The sequence below is a fragment of the Larimichthys crocea genome, chromosome X (assembly GCF_000972845.2).
Source record: "Larimichthys crocea isolate SSNF chromosome X, L_crocea_2.0, whole genome shotgun sequence".
NCBI lineage: Eukaryota > Metazoa > Chordata > Actinopteri > Sciaenidae > Larimichthys > Larimichthys crocea.
The window spans coordinates 7,880,182-7,900,550 of record NC_040020.1 but is presented as its reverse complement, the minus strand read 5'-3'; the positions used below and the strand labels follow the sequence as shown (position 1 = coordinate 7,900,550).

The 20,369-nt window shown below is 44.5% G+C and overlaps 2 protein-coding genes across 3 annotated transcripts in view; both read right to left on the bottom strand.

The window, feature by feature from the left end:
* Positions 1-1,424: 1,424 nt before the first annotated feature.
* zgc:174863 (uncharacterized) lies at positions 1,425-12,345 on the bottom strand. Of its 2 annotated transcripts, XM_027283198.1 has the most exons (9): positions 12,235-12,345; positions 6,950-7,017; positions 6,523-6,864; positions 5,941-6,255; positions 4,820-4,939; positions 3,293-3,334; positions 3,161-3,214; positions 3,020-3,065; positions 1,425-2,977 (listed from the first exon to the last, which is right to left on the bottom strand). In XM_027283198.1, exons 2-7 carry the CDS (start codon positions 7,005-7,007, stop codon positions 3,162-3,164), a joined length of 930 nt encoding a protein of 309 aa, XP_027138999.1. In that variant the 5' UTR covers positions 7,008-7,017; positions 12,235-12,345; the 3' UTR covers positions 1,425-2,977; positions 3,020-3,065; position 3,161. The 2 variants fall into 2 exon arrangements, with proteins under 2 accessions (XP_027138999.1, XP_019118619.1); XM_019263074.2 differs by having other exon boundaries at positions 1,425-3,065.
* Positions 12,346-13,060: 715 nt separating this feature from the next.
* The window catches only part of jpt1a (Jupiter microtubule associated homolog 1a), a 10,537-nt gene continuing 3,228 nt past the window's right edge, over positions 13,061-20,369 (bottom strand). The window contains exons 3-5 of the mRNA XM_010753388.3: positions 15,903-16,000; positions 15,675-15,702; positions 13,061-14,572 (exon numbers count right to left, since the gene is read on the bottom strand). Of these exons, the coding sequence (XP_010751690.3) occupies positions 14,415-14,572; positions 15,675-15,702; positions 15,903-16,000 (284 nt within the window). The 3' untranslated portion in view covers positions 13,061-14,414. The remainder of the gene's footprint in view (positions 14,573-15,674; positions 15,703-15,902; positions 16,001-20,369) is intronic.

Genomic DNA, 20,369 nt, shown 5'->3' with positions numbered 1-20,369 from the left:
CTGTTTTTATGTCACCTCCTTTGTAAAGTTTATATTAAACATTTCTGTTTTCCTCTTAAAATCTAAATCTAATCTGACAAGGTTTGGAGCCTCTCGCTCAGGGCCCCCAAACAGCTAGAGACGGCCCTGCTGCAGACGCTTCACACTCTGTGGTCACGACCTCTTTAGACTTCTGCCCTCTGGGAGGCGCTACAGAACTCTGCACGCCAAAACAAGCACACATAAGAACATTTCCCCTCAGGCTGTCACACCTAATACCACAGTCACAATGTCTATACGACAACCTGCTGTACAGGCCATATATCTGTGTGTACTATGAGAGCAAAGAGTAACATGATCATGTGCAGACACTGAACTCATCGTGGACAAACATGAGCAGCATTTATGATGTGCAGCTCGGTTTACAGACATGTTCTAGTTTCTTCACACTGATAAACAAAAAGTCTGTAAACTTTTGTCAGTTTTCCACAATATGACGACTAACTGACACGTGACCAGAGAAATGTTCAGTCTTTGTTTGTTTGTTTGTTTGTTTGTTTGTTTGAGTTCATTGAACAAAAGGTTGAGTCATGTTGTTTCTCTGAGCTCAAGGTCCAGCTTGTTTCTGAGCGTTCAGTCACGAGATCAATGCAGATGTTCAAACTTTTCATATCATCACATGATCACATGATCACATGATCACCATCATTATGACCATTCAGAGTTTTCATGTAGTTCGAGCTGTTTGTCCAACAGATGGCAGGATTGAGATTCATCTTAAATTTGGTGAACATGATCTGACAGGTTGAACAGATCATCACAACCTTCACGACACCACACAAACAGAACAGGGACGGAGTCACTTTTTAGGCCTGCCCTATAATAACTTTTATATTATCTTTACTCAGGTTTTATTTCACCTCATTAACCTATTTATACACTGGGTTAATAACCTATTTGCATGATTGTTATTGGTAATGCCAAGACTAAAAGTTGTTGTGGCTCTGCTATCAGACGATCTTATCAGAAAAAAAAGTTTCCATCTAAACAAAAAAACAGAAACCAGACATGCAACTTCTTAAAAATAGACCCAGACTGTGAGAAAAGCCGTCAGACAATCTGAAAACCTGCAGCCAGTCCAGAAACGTTCGATCAGCTGCAGCCGCCGGCAAATGAAGCTTTACACAAGTTTTCCTTGGAAGTGATTCGTCTCGTGTGAAAGTGCAGAAGACGAGTAACCGACTTCATTTTCATGTCGAGACGTGTCTGACACAGCAGTTTTTCCACAGCAGCGTTTGCAAGGACACTGAATACTGAAGGTTCAGTTCCATTTAGGTCAAAGAGTCACGGTGCTGCTGCACTAAATGGAACTGAGCCTTAGTTACTATCACTGGAAATACTGTTTGACGTCAACATATAATAATAATTAAAAAACACATAATTTGTTCAGTTTGTCGGCTCAAACTTTGTTTTATTGAACAGTTCAAATGTCTTAATTATTCATGAAAAACAATAATTAAAAACAGTGTCTATTAATCATAAAAACATGTACATGGTAAAAAGTCACTCACATATAAACAAAATAAATCCACACAGAATTACAGTTTTTCACAGATTTACAAAAATAAAAAAAGTGTTTATGAAGCGCGTTTATATATTTACAGTCAAACTGTTTTTCCTGCATCCATCAAGTCGATGATTAACTCGAGCTGAGATTAATCATACATGTTGGATGGTTGATAAGGTCTTTTTTTGTGGGGCACACCTAACTTTAGTTTTTCATGTACAGACGTGGAGCAGGACGCCGTGTCGTGACCTGCTCCTTTTATCAAACCCAAACCAGGAAACCTGAAGATAAGGCTGAAATCTGATCCCACATCAGATCAGGAGAAGAATGGAAAAATCTCCTCAGGTGTTTTTCTCAGAAGATAAGTGCCGGTTTGGCAATGAAGCTGCATTCCAGTGCCAAAACTTACAGTCATGGTAAAGACGGAGAGAGAGGAACCAGAACATGTGTGGGGGGGTTTATACATCATGTTAAATATCAATGTGAATGACATGTGACACGTGGAAGTGCAACCAACTTCTATCAAGTGAAGTTTCTCTGTGGTTAGAAAAAGGAAATGAAATTTGCAAGTGTGAACAGAGAACAGTGAAAGAACACTTCATCATTTCCTCTAAGCAGAAATTTTAAAAAACAACAAAAAAATAAAAGATAAGCGTCCTACATGATCCCTCCTTCCCACAAATCCCATGAAAAGACAAAAAAAACAAACATTTCCTGTTAACCCAGCTCCAGTTCTGGCACAACACCAGCTCCGCACCCCAACCCGGACCTGAAACTTCTTCTTCTTCCCGGTGGTCCAAATCTCCTGTGGTACGAACACTAACACTCCCCCGGTGCTCGGAGCTCACAGCCCACTAACTGAGGCTATCGTCAGCTAACAGCAGCTACAGTCATAGTGTTACGTACTTCTTCCGACCCGGAGCCCAAAGTTACACCGTCTGTCAGTTCACCGCATTAAAAATTTACTTCAGGTCTGCTGAAGCTGTGCAAAGAACGTCTGGAGCGGGAAAGTCAAAGAGTACCGAGCTGGACTTTTCATGGGATTTGTTGACAACAAAACTGTAACAATCAAGTGATCAGTGATACCTGATAGATCTCGCCCAAACAAACACAAGCCCCGCCCACGCCCACAGCGATTGGATTCCTCTACCACTGACATAATATGAAAACAGGAAGTGAGAAACAGAAGTTACGGTTACTGCGTGGGCTGATCAGACGATTAAACCAAGTTCTTCCTCCTCTCGCTGTCCTCGTGTCACTGTTTGAGGCTCACAGCAGATTCAAAATCAGTCGAGATCTTTTGCTTCTTTAGATTTACATTACATTTACATTCATATAGAGGGTTTACGTAGTTCTTTTAGCATGTGAATGAAGAGCTTAGTTGGTCTGATAGATCACAGTGATACATGTTATCATTTCTTTTACACACAGTTGATGCAAAGGTGCGAGGACAGGATGGGATTTCACAAACAGGAAGGGTTGATTGATGAAAGTTTGTGTATCCGCGTCACACAGCGTCCTGCAGAGAGACAGGGCAGTTAGATATTTCATATTGGTGCCAGTACAAACACAATAAAATAATAAAGGAGATGTAAAAATCTCTGTTTTTCTTACCTCACGGCTCGCTGCCTCCTTTTTCTACATCACAGATGATGTCCGGATGATCTCCTGGAAAGAAGATCTCAGTTAAAACAAAGTTTTATGTGTTTGACACCAGTGAGTCAGAATAAAGTCATTCATACGTACTTTCCACTGCACGGAGGGGTTCGCATGTAGAGACCGGTTCATCTGAAACAGATTAAAGATTTTTTTTACTGCATGTGATAAAGTGTGGGGGTGTAAAACACGTCTGAAACATGATTCAGATGATTATGATTTAAAAACTGGTCATTAGTAACCCAGAAGATTTAAAGATCCTTAAACCCGGTCAGTGTTTTCTTGGATATTGGTTGGTTGCTATGTTGGTTCCCTGTTAGCAGCGAAGTTTTGTGCTCCGCCTGCACGTATGATGGAGCAACAGGAGGAATGCATGTTGGAACAAGCTCGGAATGAGATCGACAACTGTCTGTGAGTGAGTGACAGAGTTATGGTGTCATGTTGTTCAAACTATGTAGACCAGGAAGAAGAAGGCAAAGTTTCAGCTGGCAGCAGATATTAAATGTTTCAAGCAGCAAAAGAAAATCTGCTGATGGATCAATGAATCAACAGAATCTTTATTTAAGGTTCCATGAAACAGGAAGCAGAGCACTGACGTTTACAGTAGCTGATAGAGCTACTACATCACGACAGTCCAGTTCTGTCGCATGCGTGCAGCACATTCAGTCTGTTGTGCAGACAGTGCATCCTCTGGCAGCGTCCGAAGACTAACAGCGTTTCATTAGATTACTTGTTTTTGTCACTGTTGGTCCAGATCGTGGAGTACAGATGACATAGTGCAGATAAATGTGATAAAAACAAAAATTCTGACTTCATGGGAACTTTAAAGATTCAATGACACGCCGAGCCTCTGTGAAACAAACGAATGAGCAGATCTCTGCGTTGAACACTAACAATGGAACGTTGATTGAACGCCGTCTAATCCGACCCAACAATAAAACTACAGCGTACTTTCCCAGCCTGTAAAAAACGTGGCCGCACGCCAAAGTGTGCTTCAGGTTTTTCCACCTGACCTGATATTCTACCTTCACCTATTGTGTGCTGGTTTCCTTTCAGCAACCGATGATGAAATGCCTCATATCTGAGAATGTCAGAGGTTGGAACAGAAATTCATTTCACTGTCTAATATCAAATCATTCGAAGCTGCGAGTGCGTCCGGACAAAGAGCTGTTGTGTGGTGAATGTGGCGGCATCATCTCAGAAGAAGCAGAAAATACTACAACCAGAAACGTCTGCTGGTCTTTCCTGCACCTTAAAGTCCGTGTGAAGTCAGAATAAATAAATAAATATGAGTTCTGAGTTTGTCAGACTGTGTCATTAACCACCCAGACAAATTTCAATGATTAAAAATATCGACAGGTTTCTGAAATTAAGTGTCAAAATCAGGTGAAAATGAGTTCTCAGCTCCAGGACTGGCGGCCTCAGCGTGTCATCGAGCCGCCCTTTAAGGACCGCCCACAAAATCCTGTTTGAACCTCTGACTCCACATCTCAGTGATTTATCGTCCAAAGTCTTTTCACGTGTTTTCAGCAACATATTTATTGTGTTTGGAAAGAAATCTCTTCACCCTGACTTTAATAAGAAATCAAACAGACGAGGGCTTGAACAGGTACTCACGTCTGTTTCGCCTTCGCCGGACGACAAGCAGTATCAGCAATCCGACGATCAGAGACCCGATGACGACAACAGGAGCGACAATTTTAGAGGGTGTATTCATCTCTTTTTCTGGTCCCCGCTCTGAAAGAATCAAAGTGAATCATAAATAAATGATCCGACATTTCATGTCATCGACAAAAAGAGAAAAGACGACGCGTCTGATCATCTTCATCATCTGCTCCTTCCACTCATAAACTCCTTTATAATAATAATAATAATAATAATAATAATAATAATAATAATAATAATCATTATAATATATAAAATGCAAAAATACTTTTATCACAGTCAAATATTACACCTATATTGACTATATTACACTACATTCACTACTGTAATTTTAATTGCTGCAAACCAAAAAGAAAATAATTGATTTAAATAAATAAATAAATAAATAAAGTTGACTGTTGCCCTCCTGAAGGTCCAGGCCTCATGTCCTCACATTGTATTTATTAGTTATTAATCACTGTTTCTTTTTAATTAAATCAAAAATAAAAATGAGTGTGCTCGTTCCCTCTGTAACTGGTCCGTTCTGTTTGGACATCCCGGCCCGTGTAGACAGAGGACAGAGTCAATAAAGTGACCGGCTGCACCTGGACTGATACGATGGAACAAGTGAGCGATCAGCTGATAATAAAATGATAAAACGCTGCAGCTCAGGTGAACCTGCTGTCACTGAGGTGGATTTAGTGGATAACTCATTGTTGAGCAGGTTTTGGTCTGGTCTGGATCAGATTCAGACACGCTGGATGAATGCATGGGAACAAAGCTGTTGCCAAAACCTGGAATGTATTTATTTATCTTTCTGGTTTGTTGCTTATGAGGTCGGTCTAACCAGCCAAGTCCTCAGTCGAGCTTCATCGTCTGTTTTCATTGTCGTTTCCTGATAAACAATAAAAAGACTCGGACTCAGCCGGACTGAACCGGACCGGGGTCGAGCACAGCGGGGGGGCTGTAACGTGACATGGAGACCACATGGACTTTTGTCTTTGGCGTAGGCGTCACTGTGACATCTCACTGTGTAAATCAGGATCAAGCTAAAGACACGAGAAATGAATCAGACGTACTCAGCAGCAACATACCATGACGATCGTTGTGCGGGTTTATTTCAAATAGGAACTCCTCCTCTTTGCCTCCACTGTGATTGTACACCATGCAGGTGTACTTGGAGAAGGTGGATCCTCGCAGCAGAGTCAGGCTGCTCGAGAGGCGAAACAGACCGTCCTTCATCTTCACGGCCTGCATCTCGGCGCTCTTGGTCCACTCCGCGTTGTGCTCGTCGAACCAGCGGAGTTTACCTTCAGGGTAGCCGCCTTCAGACGTGCACGTCAGGACGCCATCGGTGTCTCCGGTGAGTCTCTCTGGGGTGGACGTCACAGTTGGTCTGTTGTACTTGGCTGCAGAGTGAAAATAAAGATTAGATCGAATTACAGACAAACAATGAAGACAATGGCTGCCAATGGTGATTGTGATTATTTGTCACAGTGAAACAGAAAGTCACAGCTGACGAGGCTGAAGGGGAAAACCAGGCTGATGTCCTGGAAAGTCCCCAGGTCTCTGAACTGTCTTCATGTATAATTACACATTTCTGAACATCCACAGAAACAGAAAGAACTGGTTTGATTTAGAGATAAATGGATTTGTTATGAAGCTGAATGTTTTACCTCTGATTTCAAGGCTGGTGCTGATGGAGCCATCACCCCTGTTTGTCACCACGGTACATGTATACGCCCCCTCGTCCTCCACAGCAGCGTCCTTGATGAGCAGGGACACATTCATGTTTGCGTTGTTCCAGGACGGCTCGGCGAATGAATAGCGCTCTTTGCTTCTCTGGTACTCCCCTCTGTAAAAATGCAGTAAGGGCTTGTCGTCTCCGTTCTTCTTCCAGTTGACCACTTTGATTTCTGCGTCGGCTGCTTCCGGTTTGAGCTGGATCACACAGTCCACCATTACCTGCTGGCCAAACTGCCCCACATTCTCAGTCTTGCATTCCACGCTGACAAAACCTGTTGAAGACAAACAAAGAGAGAAGTTACGTCAGGCAGCGTTTTACACTTGATCCATTTCCTCTCAGATTATAACAGAACTTACCAGCATGTGCAGCTCCGACAAGGGTAGAGATGAAGATGAAGTCTCTAATGGAGGCCATGGTCGTTTACCTGGAAAGAGAGTTAATGTGAGAATCAGTTAAAGGAACAAACACATGCACATGTTTCAACTTGCTGTCTCTGTCATTCGTTTGTCTGTTCTCACACTATTATCTCAGTTTGTTAGTCGGACTGTGAGCTCAGAGCAGCGGGGGAGTGTTAGTGTTTGGACCACAGGAGACCACCGGGAAGAAGAAGAAGAAGAAGAAGAAGAGGAGAATACTTGAGTACAGCTCTCCATATTTACCACAGTACTGATTTCTGAGCAAGGTTGCTTTGATAGCAGTTCAAATGTGTGTAATTGTGCTTCATAACTGAACGTGGAGTCATCGCTCTGCAGGAGAGGTTTGACGCCAACAGGAAACAGATGAGCTGCGAGTGACGCACCGCTGACCTGGTCTGAGCAGGAGAGGTAACTGAGTAACAAAGGATTAAAATCCACCCCCTGCTGAGGCCAAGCAGCAGAATAACAAACCAGCACGAGAAAGGAAACTGCAAGTTTATGTTGTGTGTGCAGAGGACGCTCTATCAGTGTGTGACTGGGTGATATCTGCAGACACATGGAGGTGCTGCTTAAAGAACAAACTGAAACAGAAGTGCACTCAGGTGAACGCAGACTAAAGACTACTACAGCTTCTGTACTAATCACAGCCAGGGCTTCATGAACTCCTGTTCTCTATCCAGGCACTCAGAGCAACATCAGCATCAGCCCCACCCACTGACTTTGACTTTGACAGTTTTCATGAAGCAACACAGGACCATGAAATGTAAATGGTGAAATAATGATATTAATAATAAATAAATAATAAAGTAATTATTTAATGCTGTATTTATTTATTTATTTAATTCTGGCACTTTTAGTCTTCCATACAACGTGTGGAGATCACTTTTCATTTCGTTTTACTCCCCTTTGGCGAGTAAAGATATTCTCATCATCTGATCTGAGCTCTCTGTTTTCACTTTTGTTCCTGAGTTTTTGATGTAACCTGAAATGTGTGTTAACCTTGATACCTTGTGTGCATGTATGTGTGCATGTGTGCTTTTGTTCAGGAGCACAAAGCTCGGACAGAAAGGCTGCGGAAGCTGCAGCTGCAGCTGGACGCTCGTCTTTCTTGGTCTGTGGTCTGGTGTTCACAACAGCATAAACTTATTATAACCATGCAGATCTCACAGCATCGTTCATGAACCCTGAGGTTTAAAACTTTCCAGGTGCCAATAACTTCCTCCACAGAAACTTCATATCAGCGTCTTTGTCTGAAACCTTTATTCACTGGTTACATATTATCTAAAGAAGTGTTCGCTCAGAACATTAACCACCATTTAGCCACTGCAAACCAGTCTGACTGCCCTGTGCTGTTTGTGCTTGCCCTGCCTTGACCCGTCGTGTTGCATAAACACACAGTCATTCTGAAAGTGAAAGTGTTTCATGCCACACGCAGGCCGAGATCTGCCAGATCGGAGTAAATATGCAGACATAAGTATCCGGAGAACAAGATTAACCCCTCTGCACTTTTTCTTTCTTTTCCTTGAAGTAACTCGCTCTGCAGCTGAAATCAAAAATCAAATCTTTCTTTTGCTTTTCTTTGTGTTTTTCTCTGCCTGCAGGTGACACGCCATCCATAAATTATGCAAACACTGCTGATACCATGCCCACACACTACGCCCACACAAAGGCGAGGTGATCTGTGTTTGTGGCCTGATTCTCATCACTGAACTGGACAAATGTGGAGAGAATATCGAGTCACAGCTGTGAGAACCAAGTCGAGAACAAACTCAAACAAATCATACTTGTTATGTACACTCCCAGTACAATAATTCACTAACTCAGCTGTGTGCTGGTTGGTGGGGGATGAAACTCTTGGACCACATTTGGGGATACATCTGCACTCCGACCACGCCATGAGTGGATCCATTAAATCCTCCTTTGAGTGCAACTTCCTGTTACCCCGCCAACTGAGACCACAGGTTAACACAACCCTGATGAACACACACACCATCTGCACACATTGGCTGGTGACTGGAGCTGCTGCCGTCACAAGAATGTTTCTACATCTCTAATGTTGAATCATCTGAACCACTGTTCTGCCCCATGAGCATCTCAAACAAACATCAAGTCAACTTTATTGCCATGCCATATGTTCTCAGTCTGCAACAGATCTAAAAACAGACAGCAGCGGGTTTGTAAAGGTCGTAAAGTGTTCGATGTAGAGCTGGTCTGATGGAAAACTGTCTCTCAGTCTGCTGGTTCTCGCCCGGAGGCTCCTCGTGGTTGGGATGGGTGAAGTTTCCTGCAGTGCGTGTGTTGTAGACATCCTGGAGGGATGGAAGCGGTGCTCCGATGATCTTCTCAGCTGTTCTCACTGCGCTGCAGGGTCTTCTGGCAGCATGCGGTGCAGCCGTCGTACCACACGCGGTAGATGGTGGCTCCACGGTACAAGGTGCACGTGGTGGATGCACACTGGTGAGCTCTGGCTCTTATCAGTCTGCAGAGGACGGTGAGGAGCTGCTGAGCTTCTCCTGGGAAGCAGTGAAGCACCGATGATCTCCTGCTCCAGGTCCTCTGTGACCTGCACAAAGAGCCACGCTCTTTTATTCACTCTATTAGAACCAGCACTGGAAAGTTGAACTCTCTCTGCTCAGCATGAGGTGAAGAATTTCCCCTCGAGCTTGGCACTATTGTTCAGCCGCACCATTAACTCAAAGGTGCCAACATTTCTATGCTACACAGAGTTTACTGTAAGAAGACACGGCTCGTATCCAGGTGCACGGCCCTCCATCATGCACTTGATTGATGGTAAATGGACTTTATTTCAACACCTTTATGATCTGATGATAACTCACAGTGCTTTATCAAGACTTCACACACTGATAGCGGGAAAAAACATTCACGCGTTCACGTCAAAAACACGTTGAGGCGGGAACGGACCATCACCTAACAGATGTGTAACGTGTCGTGTGTTTGGTGGGGATCAGCTGATGTGCATCATGGCTGTACTTTAAGTTTCTTTTCTTCATTTAAGAACGAAAACTCGTCTCAAGTGTCTCGGCCTCTCTGCACGCACCAGTGGGTCAAAGTCCAGACAGACATGTCTTCAACAGCAGCTGTGTGAGCTCAGGGATCACGGTGTCGCTGACCCTGCAGCCTCGGTACTTTAGGCAGACGTCTTCATCTGTGACACTGATCTGCTGCTCTGGAATCTGTAGTTAAGCTTCAGAAACTCTTTCAGGACCCAAACGGTCGATCACAACGTCTCAGTCACAGTTTGGAAAGCAACTCTTGGAATTTTCTTTATTATCATGTCTTCCTACTTATCAGCCAAAATATGACGACACCAGTCTGCAATAAGCTGATATGAGACAATAAACTGGTGGGTATTTTCTGGACTCTGGACCTGGATCTAGACTCTTGTCTTCCTCGTACACGAAAACACTCTCCTCCACAATCTCCACATCCCTCGCCATCGTTTAACATTTCAAGGCACACACTAACAAGTAAAGTCACATGATCACAGACAGCGGAGGGCACCGACACTAATCTCACGATACGACACCATATTCAGCCAACGATACGATTACATCATTTCCTGAAGGATTTTAAAGGGCCGGTGTGATGTTGGTGACATCTTGTGAGTGTTCCACTGATTGGATTGTTGTTTCAGCTGTTTCTTTGTTGTCCCTCCAAGACCCCAGAGTCCTTTGATTGGCTAGAACACGTCCCTCCACTCTGAAAAAGAAACTAGTCTGCCTAGTAACATTTGTCCATCCGTCGACTGCGTACGGAGTCTGATGAACATCTATTTTTCAATTGGTCTTTTTACAACAAGGAAGTGTCGGACGGACGCGAGGAACTCAGGAAAACAGTGAAACAAACCACATCACATAAACCGTTTCGGAGACATTGATCCGTCCAATCCGTCCTCAGAGGATAAACCTGAAGCAGTGGGAGCACTTCTGCTTTTCAGCATGAAGCTGCTGGATTTGTGTTCGCCGCCATTCTCTTGAATCTCCTCACTCTGACTGCGCAAACAGGAAGAGGAAGACGTCGGCGTCTGTGTAAAGAGAGTGTCTAAACTACAGCGACACCATCGCTCTACCTGCAAAGCCAACGGGGAAATTACAGAGACAGACAGAGACAGCTGCAGAGTGACAGGAATGTCAGGAGAGAGAGAGAGATGCAGCAAAGGGCCGCAGGATTCGAACCCTGGGCCTCTGCTGAGCCTTCGTACAGGGGCGGAGGCTGCAGAGCAAACACAGCAGCAGCAAAGACAAAAAGAGAGTTCACAACCTGCGTCAGAGTCTCACCGCACTTCAATTTGAATATGTGGAAATAATAGAAACAGAAGCCGCGCGCTTCCTTCCTCTTCTTCATGTGTCCACACTGAACTGGTTAAAGTTGATCTTGTCTTGTTTAGTCTGACTCCAGTCTCTGGATCTCGACCCAGACTGTATGTAAAGGTGCTACCAAAATAAAAGCATTGTTGTTATTGTTGTGACCGGCTCCAGAATCAGTGAACTCACGTCTTCAAACATTTTAGAAACTTGCTTTTATGTCATGTCGTCTTTTTTCATTTTTAAAATGTATATATATATATATTTTTTTTTAATTAAAATGTGGTGTGTGTGTGTGTGTGTACAGGTCGCACACAGTGTGTGTCTTATACTTATTTTTTATCATTCCATATTTAATTGTTGCCTTAATTATCATTGTATTATTTATCTTATTTTTATCTATTGTTTAACAAACTTTGAATTGATTGATATTATCTTGTCTTTTAAATGTCTTATTAATTAATTAATTAATTAATTATTCTTACATTAAGCAGTTTAACAGATCTGTGTGTGAAGCAGGCTGAGCACAGAGCATGATGTAATTATTATTTTAGATTTACTACATTCACCTTTTATCTGAGCTTTATCATTCAGACTAGAACTGTTACCTGAGCTCACCTGAACATGTCATGTGTCAGTGTCATGCATCATTTTTCTCAGATGTTTTAATTCTCATAATTATTCGATATTTCAGGTGAACGTGCAGAACCAAAGACAGAAACAAACAAACGAACTGATCTGACCGAGGTGACGTGAACACGGAGCACACACCGACCGACGGAGCGAGCGCCGTGACAGTCGGTAACGTACCGACGGTTCAACGTCACAGTCCGACATTTTTACTGAATTATACACACACACACACACACGGTATCACGGTAGATCTCGGATCATACTCACAGCTCCGCTCATCGGTCTGCTCTCCGTGAAGGCTCGGTCACTCTGAGCAGCTGCACAAACTTTCACTTTCACTATGAGGAGGAGGCGGAGCTAAAGACAGGCACCACCTGTCTGTGTGTGTGTGTGTGTGTGTGTGTGTGTGTGTGTCTGACCTGTGTGTGTGTGTGTGTGTGTGTGTGTGTGTGTGTGTGTGTGTGTGTGTGTTGTATCTGTTTTCATTTGACCTTTAATTTGTGCTGTCTGTCTGTCTTGGTCAGGACTCACTAGAAAAAGGTTTTTAATCTCAATGAGACATTTCATGGTTAAATAAAGGTTAGAGAGAGACAGGGACCAGGACCTGGATGTAGTCTCTGTGACGTCCCCGCAGACTGTCTAAAACCTGGATGTAGTCTCTGTGACGTCCCTGCAGACTGTCTAAAACCTGGACGTAGTCTCTGTGACATCCTCACAGACTGTCTAAAACCTGGACGTAGTCTCTGTGACCGCAGACTGTCTAAAACCTGGACGTAGTCTCTGTGACGTCCCTGCAGACTGTCTAAAACCTGGACGTAGTCTCCGTGACGTCCCCGCAGACTGTCTAAAACCTGGACGTAGTCTCCGTGACGTGCCTGCAGACTGTCTAAAACCTGGATGTAGTCTCCGTGACGTCCCCGCAGACTGTCTAAAAGCTGGACGTAGTCTCTGTGACGTGCCTGCAGACTGTCTAAAAGCTCCACCCATGCAGGTGGGTGGAGCTGAATGATGTTTATTTAACACCCACCTGTCAATCAACGGAAAACTGCAGCGGCAGAAGTGATGGAGGTGACAGACAGAAAACAGCAACAGGTCATGGTCAAAACTGATTTTTTAATTTCCACTTGTGCCATATCTTAAAATTCAGATTTCTGCAGTGAATACATCCAGCAACAGGAATTGGTAGAGGATGCAAACAGGCCTTGCATCATAACACGCGTTCTTTTCTAAAAGAGACACTACAGGAACGACACTGTGAAATGTGGGTCGACCTGCAGGACGGCTGGCTGACGCAGCGGCCATGCACGTGACTCAACAAGACAGAAGCAGGAGGGAGTCGGTCTGGTTCAAATCATGTGACGTGAAATGGTCCAAAAAAAAGAAAGAAAAGAAAGTGGTAGATTTCCAGTAAGTGGAATAATTAACGGATCATAAGGAAGTGGAGGAGCAGACAGAAAAAAAGGCTGAGCTGTCATTAAGGTCACTTGTCAAATCTAGGATGGGTTTACCAGAAACACCGAAGAGTCAGGACCGGCCGCATTCCAAACTCAGCCCCGGTGAAACTAGGTTGGCAGAATGCAACCGGGCGGGGGGGGACCCAACCTTGTTTGATGTTGTAGCCTAACACGCAAACAGGCACACGTTAGATCGATTTGAACTATAAAAACACGGCAACCATCGACGGGGAACGACAATCTAAAGTTGGAGACGAGCATATAAAAAAAGGCTTTTCCCAATTCTGTTAACAGGAATCCTCTGAAGACTGTTTGCATCCTTCAGACCACAGACACGGAATTTATGTGGCTCCTATGTGTGGATAATAACAACAACAATAATCATAATAATAATCAGTAGAAAGATTCCAGCTTCATGCAACAACAATACAACAATTATTCCACAAAAACAATGAAAACAAAAAGATTCTTCACAGTTATGTTTCTCACATTCATCGGTTACGGAGCAGACGTGCATGCATGATGGATCAAACTGAGGACAAAGACAGCTGTTCTTTCTTTCTTTGCGTGTTCTCGCGTGATGACCGTCAGGTTGTGCTGCCGCAGTAAAAGTGGAGGGAGATTAATCACTGGTCGATATGAGAGGTGTGAATCCTTGTACCCTTTCTATGTGGCAGGTCAAACGCAGTGTTTTTTTGTTTTACAGGGCAAAGGTCGACTTTGAACCATGTAATTAGAAATACATAAAGTGCTTCTGTCAAAACAAACAAACCATAAAAACGTACAAAACGGTTTTCAAAAAAGAGAAGAGGTATCAAAACAATGCACTTTGGGGATGTGGAGGAGACCGGTGTCCGTCGTCGGGGACATCAGAGCGGCTTCCTGCGGTACAGACGAATGGGTCGGGGTTCTCGTTGGAGGAGACAAAAAATAAAAAGATGAGTTCAGAGATGAGTGGATGGGAGGAGGACAGAGGGGACAGCGGTTTGGGATTCAGCCCAGGATGAGGCTGGATTTGCCCCCGGGGGGATTCCTGCGGCCGGACGGTGCTCCTGCAGCGGACTCCTCAGCTGGAGGGCCGTCCTCCTGCTGCTGCTGCTGCTGCTGCTGCTGCTGCCCTGGAGGAGCTTCAGGCTCAGCAACACTGTTTTCTGAACACAGGCAGAGACGTGACTGTCAGTTACATATGAAACACCACAGAACAAGTCACTATGATTATGTCATGGGAACGCGTCTCTCTCTCTGGACGTTGGCCAGATGCAGCTCCGAGCACACACACTGAGGATCAACGTCCGAGACAAACAGCCATAAACCCAGACGGACAAAACGTTTTTATTGTCCTCAAAGGTCAGCTTTAGATTCATCACTGTCCCACGTTAACGGGTGCTGCAGGGACAGAGGCTGTCTTCATGCCTGAGACATCTGCACAGGATCATGGAAACGTCCAGACATTCAGAAAAAAGTCAGCTGGGAACATTGTCAACCAGCTCGTGGATCTTCACATAAATTTGAGAAGCCCGGACATGATAAACAAAGACTAATAATTGTTTCATGTTTTCACTGTCTTACTAGATGAATGTTTTTTTATTAGCCTGCTAAGGAGGCATCTCTCTGAGAAGTGTTATTACTGAGACCTGATTGGTGGAGGATGTCCATCAACTTGAACTCTGCCTCCTCAAACTTAGAGCAGCTCAAAGTTCAGACAGAACTGGAAAACACTCAAGAGTTTCTCTGCAACAATAAAACCTGTGAGGTAATAAGCACAGGGGATCAACACTGAAACAACGACCCTTCAGGCACCTTCAGCAAAAGCCAGGCTAAAGATATGTCTACGTGTTTTGTTCCAGACGGTGGCCGCTGTAGCTAAAAGCGGACTCGCCATACTTCTTTGTGAAGGCCGAGTGTTACAGGAATCGTTTCGGATCTGCTTTTTCCTCCTTATACACGTGGCCGCATGTTTAAATGACGGGTCATAAAATTCTTGGACTGATCTAATGAAGTAGTCGGTGCTGATTGTTCTGTGAGCTGCTGTAATGTGACTTAATTCTGCAGACTGAGAGACACGAGTGTGACGTTACTTCAGTAACTGGAACTGTTCGTATTTAAATCAGATTTAGAACATGAATCTAAAGATTTGAATATTTATACATGTATGTGTACATGTCCATATGATGTATGTGCACAGTTCTGTACCTTTGTATATGTATGACCACATCATAATACAGGCACTTTTACACTGGACGAGGTTCTTACCGATATCACGTACAGAATTGTCTCCCTCCTGAAAGAAAAGAACATGAAAACCGTTCAGTACAGCGTCATCAGTGTCCAGGGCAGAAAAGGTTCTAGATGTCACACTGCTCTGTGAGCCACGCGAGAGACACTCGAGGAAGGTACGTGATTATTCGGAGCTGCTTCCTGTTCTGCTCTCAGCTCTCACTTCATGTTTTTAGCAGCTCATGATCTGAAGTCTGGTCTCACCGTGGCCGCGCCGTCTGCAGAGTTGGTGTTGTTCGGGTTTCCCCCTCTCCTCAGGGGGGCTGACGGCTCACCACACAGAACACCTGTGGGCTTCCCACCTGAACGACAGACAGACAGACAGACAGACAGACAGACAGACAGACAGACAGGTCAGATGAAGTCTGTGTATCAGTGAAGTGACAGAAAACAAGCTAATGGACGTCACAGAGACTATGTCCAGGTTTTAGACAGTCTGTGGGGACGTCACAGAGACTACGTCCAGGTTTTAGACAGTCTGCAGGGATGTCTCAGAGACTACGTCCAGGTTTTAGACAGTCTGCAGGGATGTCTCAGAGACTACGTCCAGGTTTTAGACAGTCTGCGGGGACGTCACAGAGACTAGGTCCAGGTTTTAGACAGTCTGCGGGGACGTCTCGGAGACTAAGAGGCATGTTCGTTGCCTCATCAGTGATGAATGAATCAACTCTGAGAGGAAGCGACAGTGAAGAGGCTGGACATGCTGTAACTCTTCTCACAGGTCACATTGGGACTTTGTGTTGGGTGCAGTGCAGCAGTGAGAACACATCTGTAAACATCTGTATCCTGAGTCATCAGTGAGTCCGTCGCGTGCAGTTTAAACCTCCAACAATCACTGACACACCTTTAATTAAAGCTGCATTAAAAACAGATGCTAACATCAGCTGAGAGTTTCCCACAGAATGTGGAACTTCCAGATCTGGACTTCGTATCTCAGTCCTGACAATGAAGCCGGAAGGCAGCTAGAGGAAATGTTCTCATGAGAGGAAATGCTGACAGCAGCAGGCTCTCTCCACTCTATAGGTCAGCTGCTCCACCTACTCATGGGTCATTATTTTATTATGTATGGGGGGAATTCTGAATGTTCACTTTCATAGTAAATGTCAGTGAGACAAAAACTCTCTCTAATGAACGGATGCAGTCACAGGCTGCTGTGTTTCAACAATCCTCTGCTGACGTCACGTCATGTGAGTGAGATTTTCACAATAAGAGGCTCGGCTTCTCAGAAATGCTGAAATATGAAACAGAGCAAAAGTTAAAGTAGTACCATCGTCTGTCTTTTCATAAACGTGCAGTTATTTCGATGTGTTGCATCGACTTTTCTTTTTCACTCAGTGAGCGTTTTTGGAACCGAGGACACAAACAAGGTCCAAGAAACGAGGCCACACACGTTTGGATCCCCAAACTTTGGCATCCTCACAGCGGCTTCCTGTTCGTATCAGGATCACTTTCAGAGTCCTAGAAAAGGTCTACAAACCTCGGCACCGTATCACTGCTACATGTACGACTTCTCAGCCCTCAACACATTTTTAACAATGAGTCATCTAACTGACACTTTTATCCAAAGCAACTTACAAAGAAGGGAAAGACTCGCTGTATGAGATGTGTCATGTCCAGCTGTAGAGGGGACAGATGTGTCATGTCCAGGTGTTGGTAGTGTTGGAGAGGAGGTCCTCTCTGAAGAGCTGCAGGTCTTCAGGAGGTTGGTGAAGGTAGAGAGGGACGCCCCTGATCTGTAGGAACTGGTAGGACGTTCCACCAACGGGGAACAACAGACAGAACAGTCTGGATTGTCCTGAGCGTACGGGTGGCAGAGCCAGGAGGAGGTAACATCTGTCTGTATGAGGACGTTCAAGAACCGGAGACTGCTTTGTAGTCAGTGTTAGAGGTCTGAGTTTAACGCAGGCTGCTACAGGTAGACAGAGGAGCTCCATGAGCAGCGGGGTAACGTGAGGGAAGTACAGTCATCAGATGACCACAGCCTGTATCGTCCCACCGAGGTCACGTTTGCTGTGTGAGCTGTTTCCTACAGAGACCTGCAGCCGAGAAGTTAAGACAGAAGAACTGCTGGACAAATACACCTCAACATCATGCTGCTCCAGTCAGCCTCAATTAAAACTTAAACCAGGTGCTGACCCGGTTGTGTCCTGACTTGGTTCATTTGGTCTGAATACAGCCTAATTTGCATGGTGGTCTTTGTTCAAAGACAGTGTGTGTTCATTCAAGACTTTCTGGTGAAGACAGTGAGAAAACCCCTCTGTGACTAAAAGGAAGCTTCTGCTTTTTTTTTTTAAGATTATTTTTTTGGGGCTTTTTTTTTATGCCTTTAATGACAGGACAGCTGAAGATAGACAGGAAGCAGAGAGAGGGGGAGTGAACGGCTTCTTGCTGAAAATATCAAAGTTGAAAATAAAAGATTGAAGCTGGTGTCAATTACTTCATGTGAGGAAGTCAAATGAGGAAGAGAGAAATGTCAGAGGAAGAACGTGTGTGTCTGTAGGTGTTACTGTGTCTGCAGACTGTTTCCCTTCCTTCAGCACCTACAGAAGAACGGCTCCATTTTCCAAACGTCGGATGAAAAATAATAAAAGCAGCTTTGTACTGTGGTAGGTGCTGCAGTCTGTAACGTTAACCCTTTAGACCTCAGGGTAACTCACACACAAACTCCTCTTTAATTTATCTTCATCTTTAATTTAACAGATATTTGGCATGTGTGTCTTTTTAAACCAAAGAGGGAGAAACAGACATGACTGCTGTAAATCAATCAATCGACTCTTCGGCGAACTCTCCGGGTCAGTCCCTCTGTTTACTGATGAAGATGATGAAACCTGGGGACTCTTTGTGGGCGTTACCGAGGAAAGCGAGTGGAAACCCGCCAAAATGAAGTCACAGATATCAGCGTAATGATGAATTAGAGTTGTCACGATACTAAAATGAGTAACCACGATACTATACCAGACAAAGTATCGCGGTTCCGGGTATTATCGCGATACTGCGGCCTTTTTTTATTATTATTATTTTTATAAACTGCAATGTATTTGTACAAGTTAGTTTGAAACAACGACGTTTGTTTTTTAAGCAAAATTAGTGTTGCCACTGACGAAGACGCCACGGCAGACTCGCTGCTCGGGCCCGGTGCTTCTGCCATGGTGAGTGTGTTGTCTCGTGTCTGGGCGAGACAGAACTTTAGCTTGTTGTTTGTTTTGAAGCGAGTTTCTATCGAAGCGGAGCTGTCTTCGCGGAGTTCGTTCTTGTCGGCAGAAACACACGAACAGCCAATCAGCTAACAGACGGGCGGACCCAGCGTGCGGAAACAGCCTATCATATCCCTGGACGTCACCAGTAACAGGCAAACAGCCAATCATTCAGCAGCTGTGTAGTTCGGTTGCGGTTCCATGTTGGTTTGTTTACAAAGGCGTAGCATGCAGTGAGAAGCCGGGAGGAGAGCAGAGGCGGCCGCTATGTAGCGGAGACTGGCACCGGTAGTATAGTAATCCACGGTAGTACCGTCGTGTAAAATTTCTAGTATAGTAGCGACGGTTATGATTTGGCACCGCGGGGTACCGTGTATACCGTGGGTATCGTGCAACTCTATGATGAATACGATGTGTTTTGTGACATCACCGGTGAAACTAAAGCATTTCACTGTTTACTTCAAGTGTAGAAACTGAAGTGTGTTCAACTCTTTGTTTATATTTACAATATTTCATGTCTCAGTAGAAAAAACACAGGTGTACCGCTGACCTGCCTCAGAGCTTGTTATGATTCTGTCCACTCACACACGTGTTCAGTGTGTCACGTGAACAGTCGTGTGTGTGTCTGTGGAATATTCTAGAAACTTGGAAAGTACATGACTGTGATCTTTACTTCCTGTTTATGTTTCATTTCCTCTTTGAGTAAAGGTCACAGCAGCAGCCTCTCATTCATCTCTGTGAAGACGACTTATTAAATTGTTTTTTTTAAACCGTGTTATTTCTTACGTCTCTCTGGCAGACAGCCGGGTCCTGCGTGAGAAAATGACAGAGTTTAAACAGGAAACACCGAACCTGCCAAAACAAAACAAAAGAAGCCGATCCTCACAGAGAACTGTACTGAAGGGACGCGAAACACTGGAAATGATCTGTCGTGAAGCCCTGAAGCCCCTAAACAAATGGAGTGGCCCACTTAACGATCCCAAACTGGTTCTGGGTCGGCTTGGAAAGGCTCCGGGGGTGAAGGTGCCTCACCGCTCTGGCCGCGAGCTTTACAGCGCCCTCCTGCCCGGACCTCGTCGCTTCCCGGGGGCCGTGGACTTAGTGCTCGCTGCGCCCTCTCTGCGACTGTCGAATCGCAACTTATCGCAACTTTCACTTCCTCCTCACTAAAAAAAAATCTAAAAAGCACCGCAATTTTTTTTAAAAACCTCATGCAACATCAGGAAGGTCACAGCAGCCAGCCTCTCATCATCTCTGTGAAGACGACTTATTAAATCGTTTTTTTTAAACCGTGTTATTTATTACGTCTCTCTGGCAGACAGCCGGGTCCTGCGTGAGAAAATGACAGAGTTTAAACAGGAAACACCGAACCTGACAAAACAAAACAAAAGAAGCCGATCCTCACAGAGAACTGTACTAAAGGGACGTGAAACACCGGAAAATGAGCTGTCGGGAAGCCCTGACATGAATCTAAGAT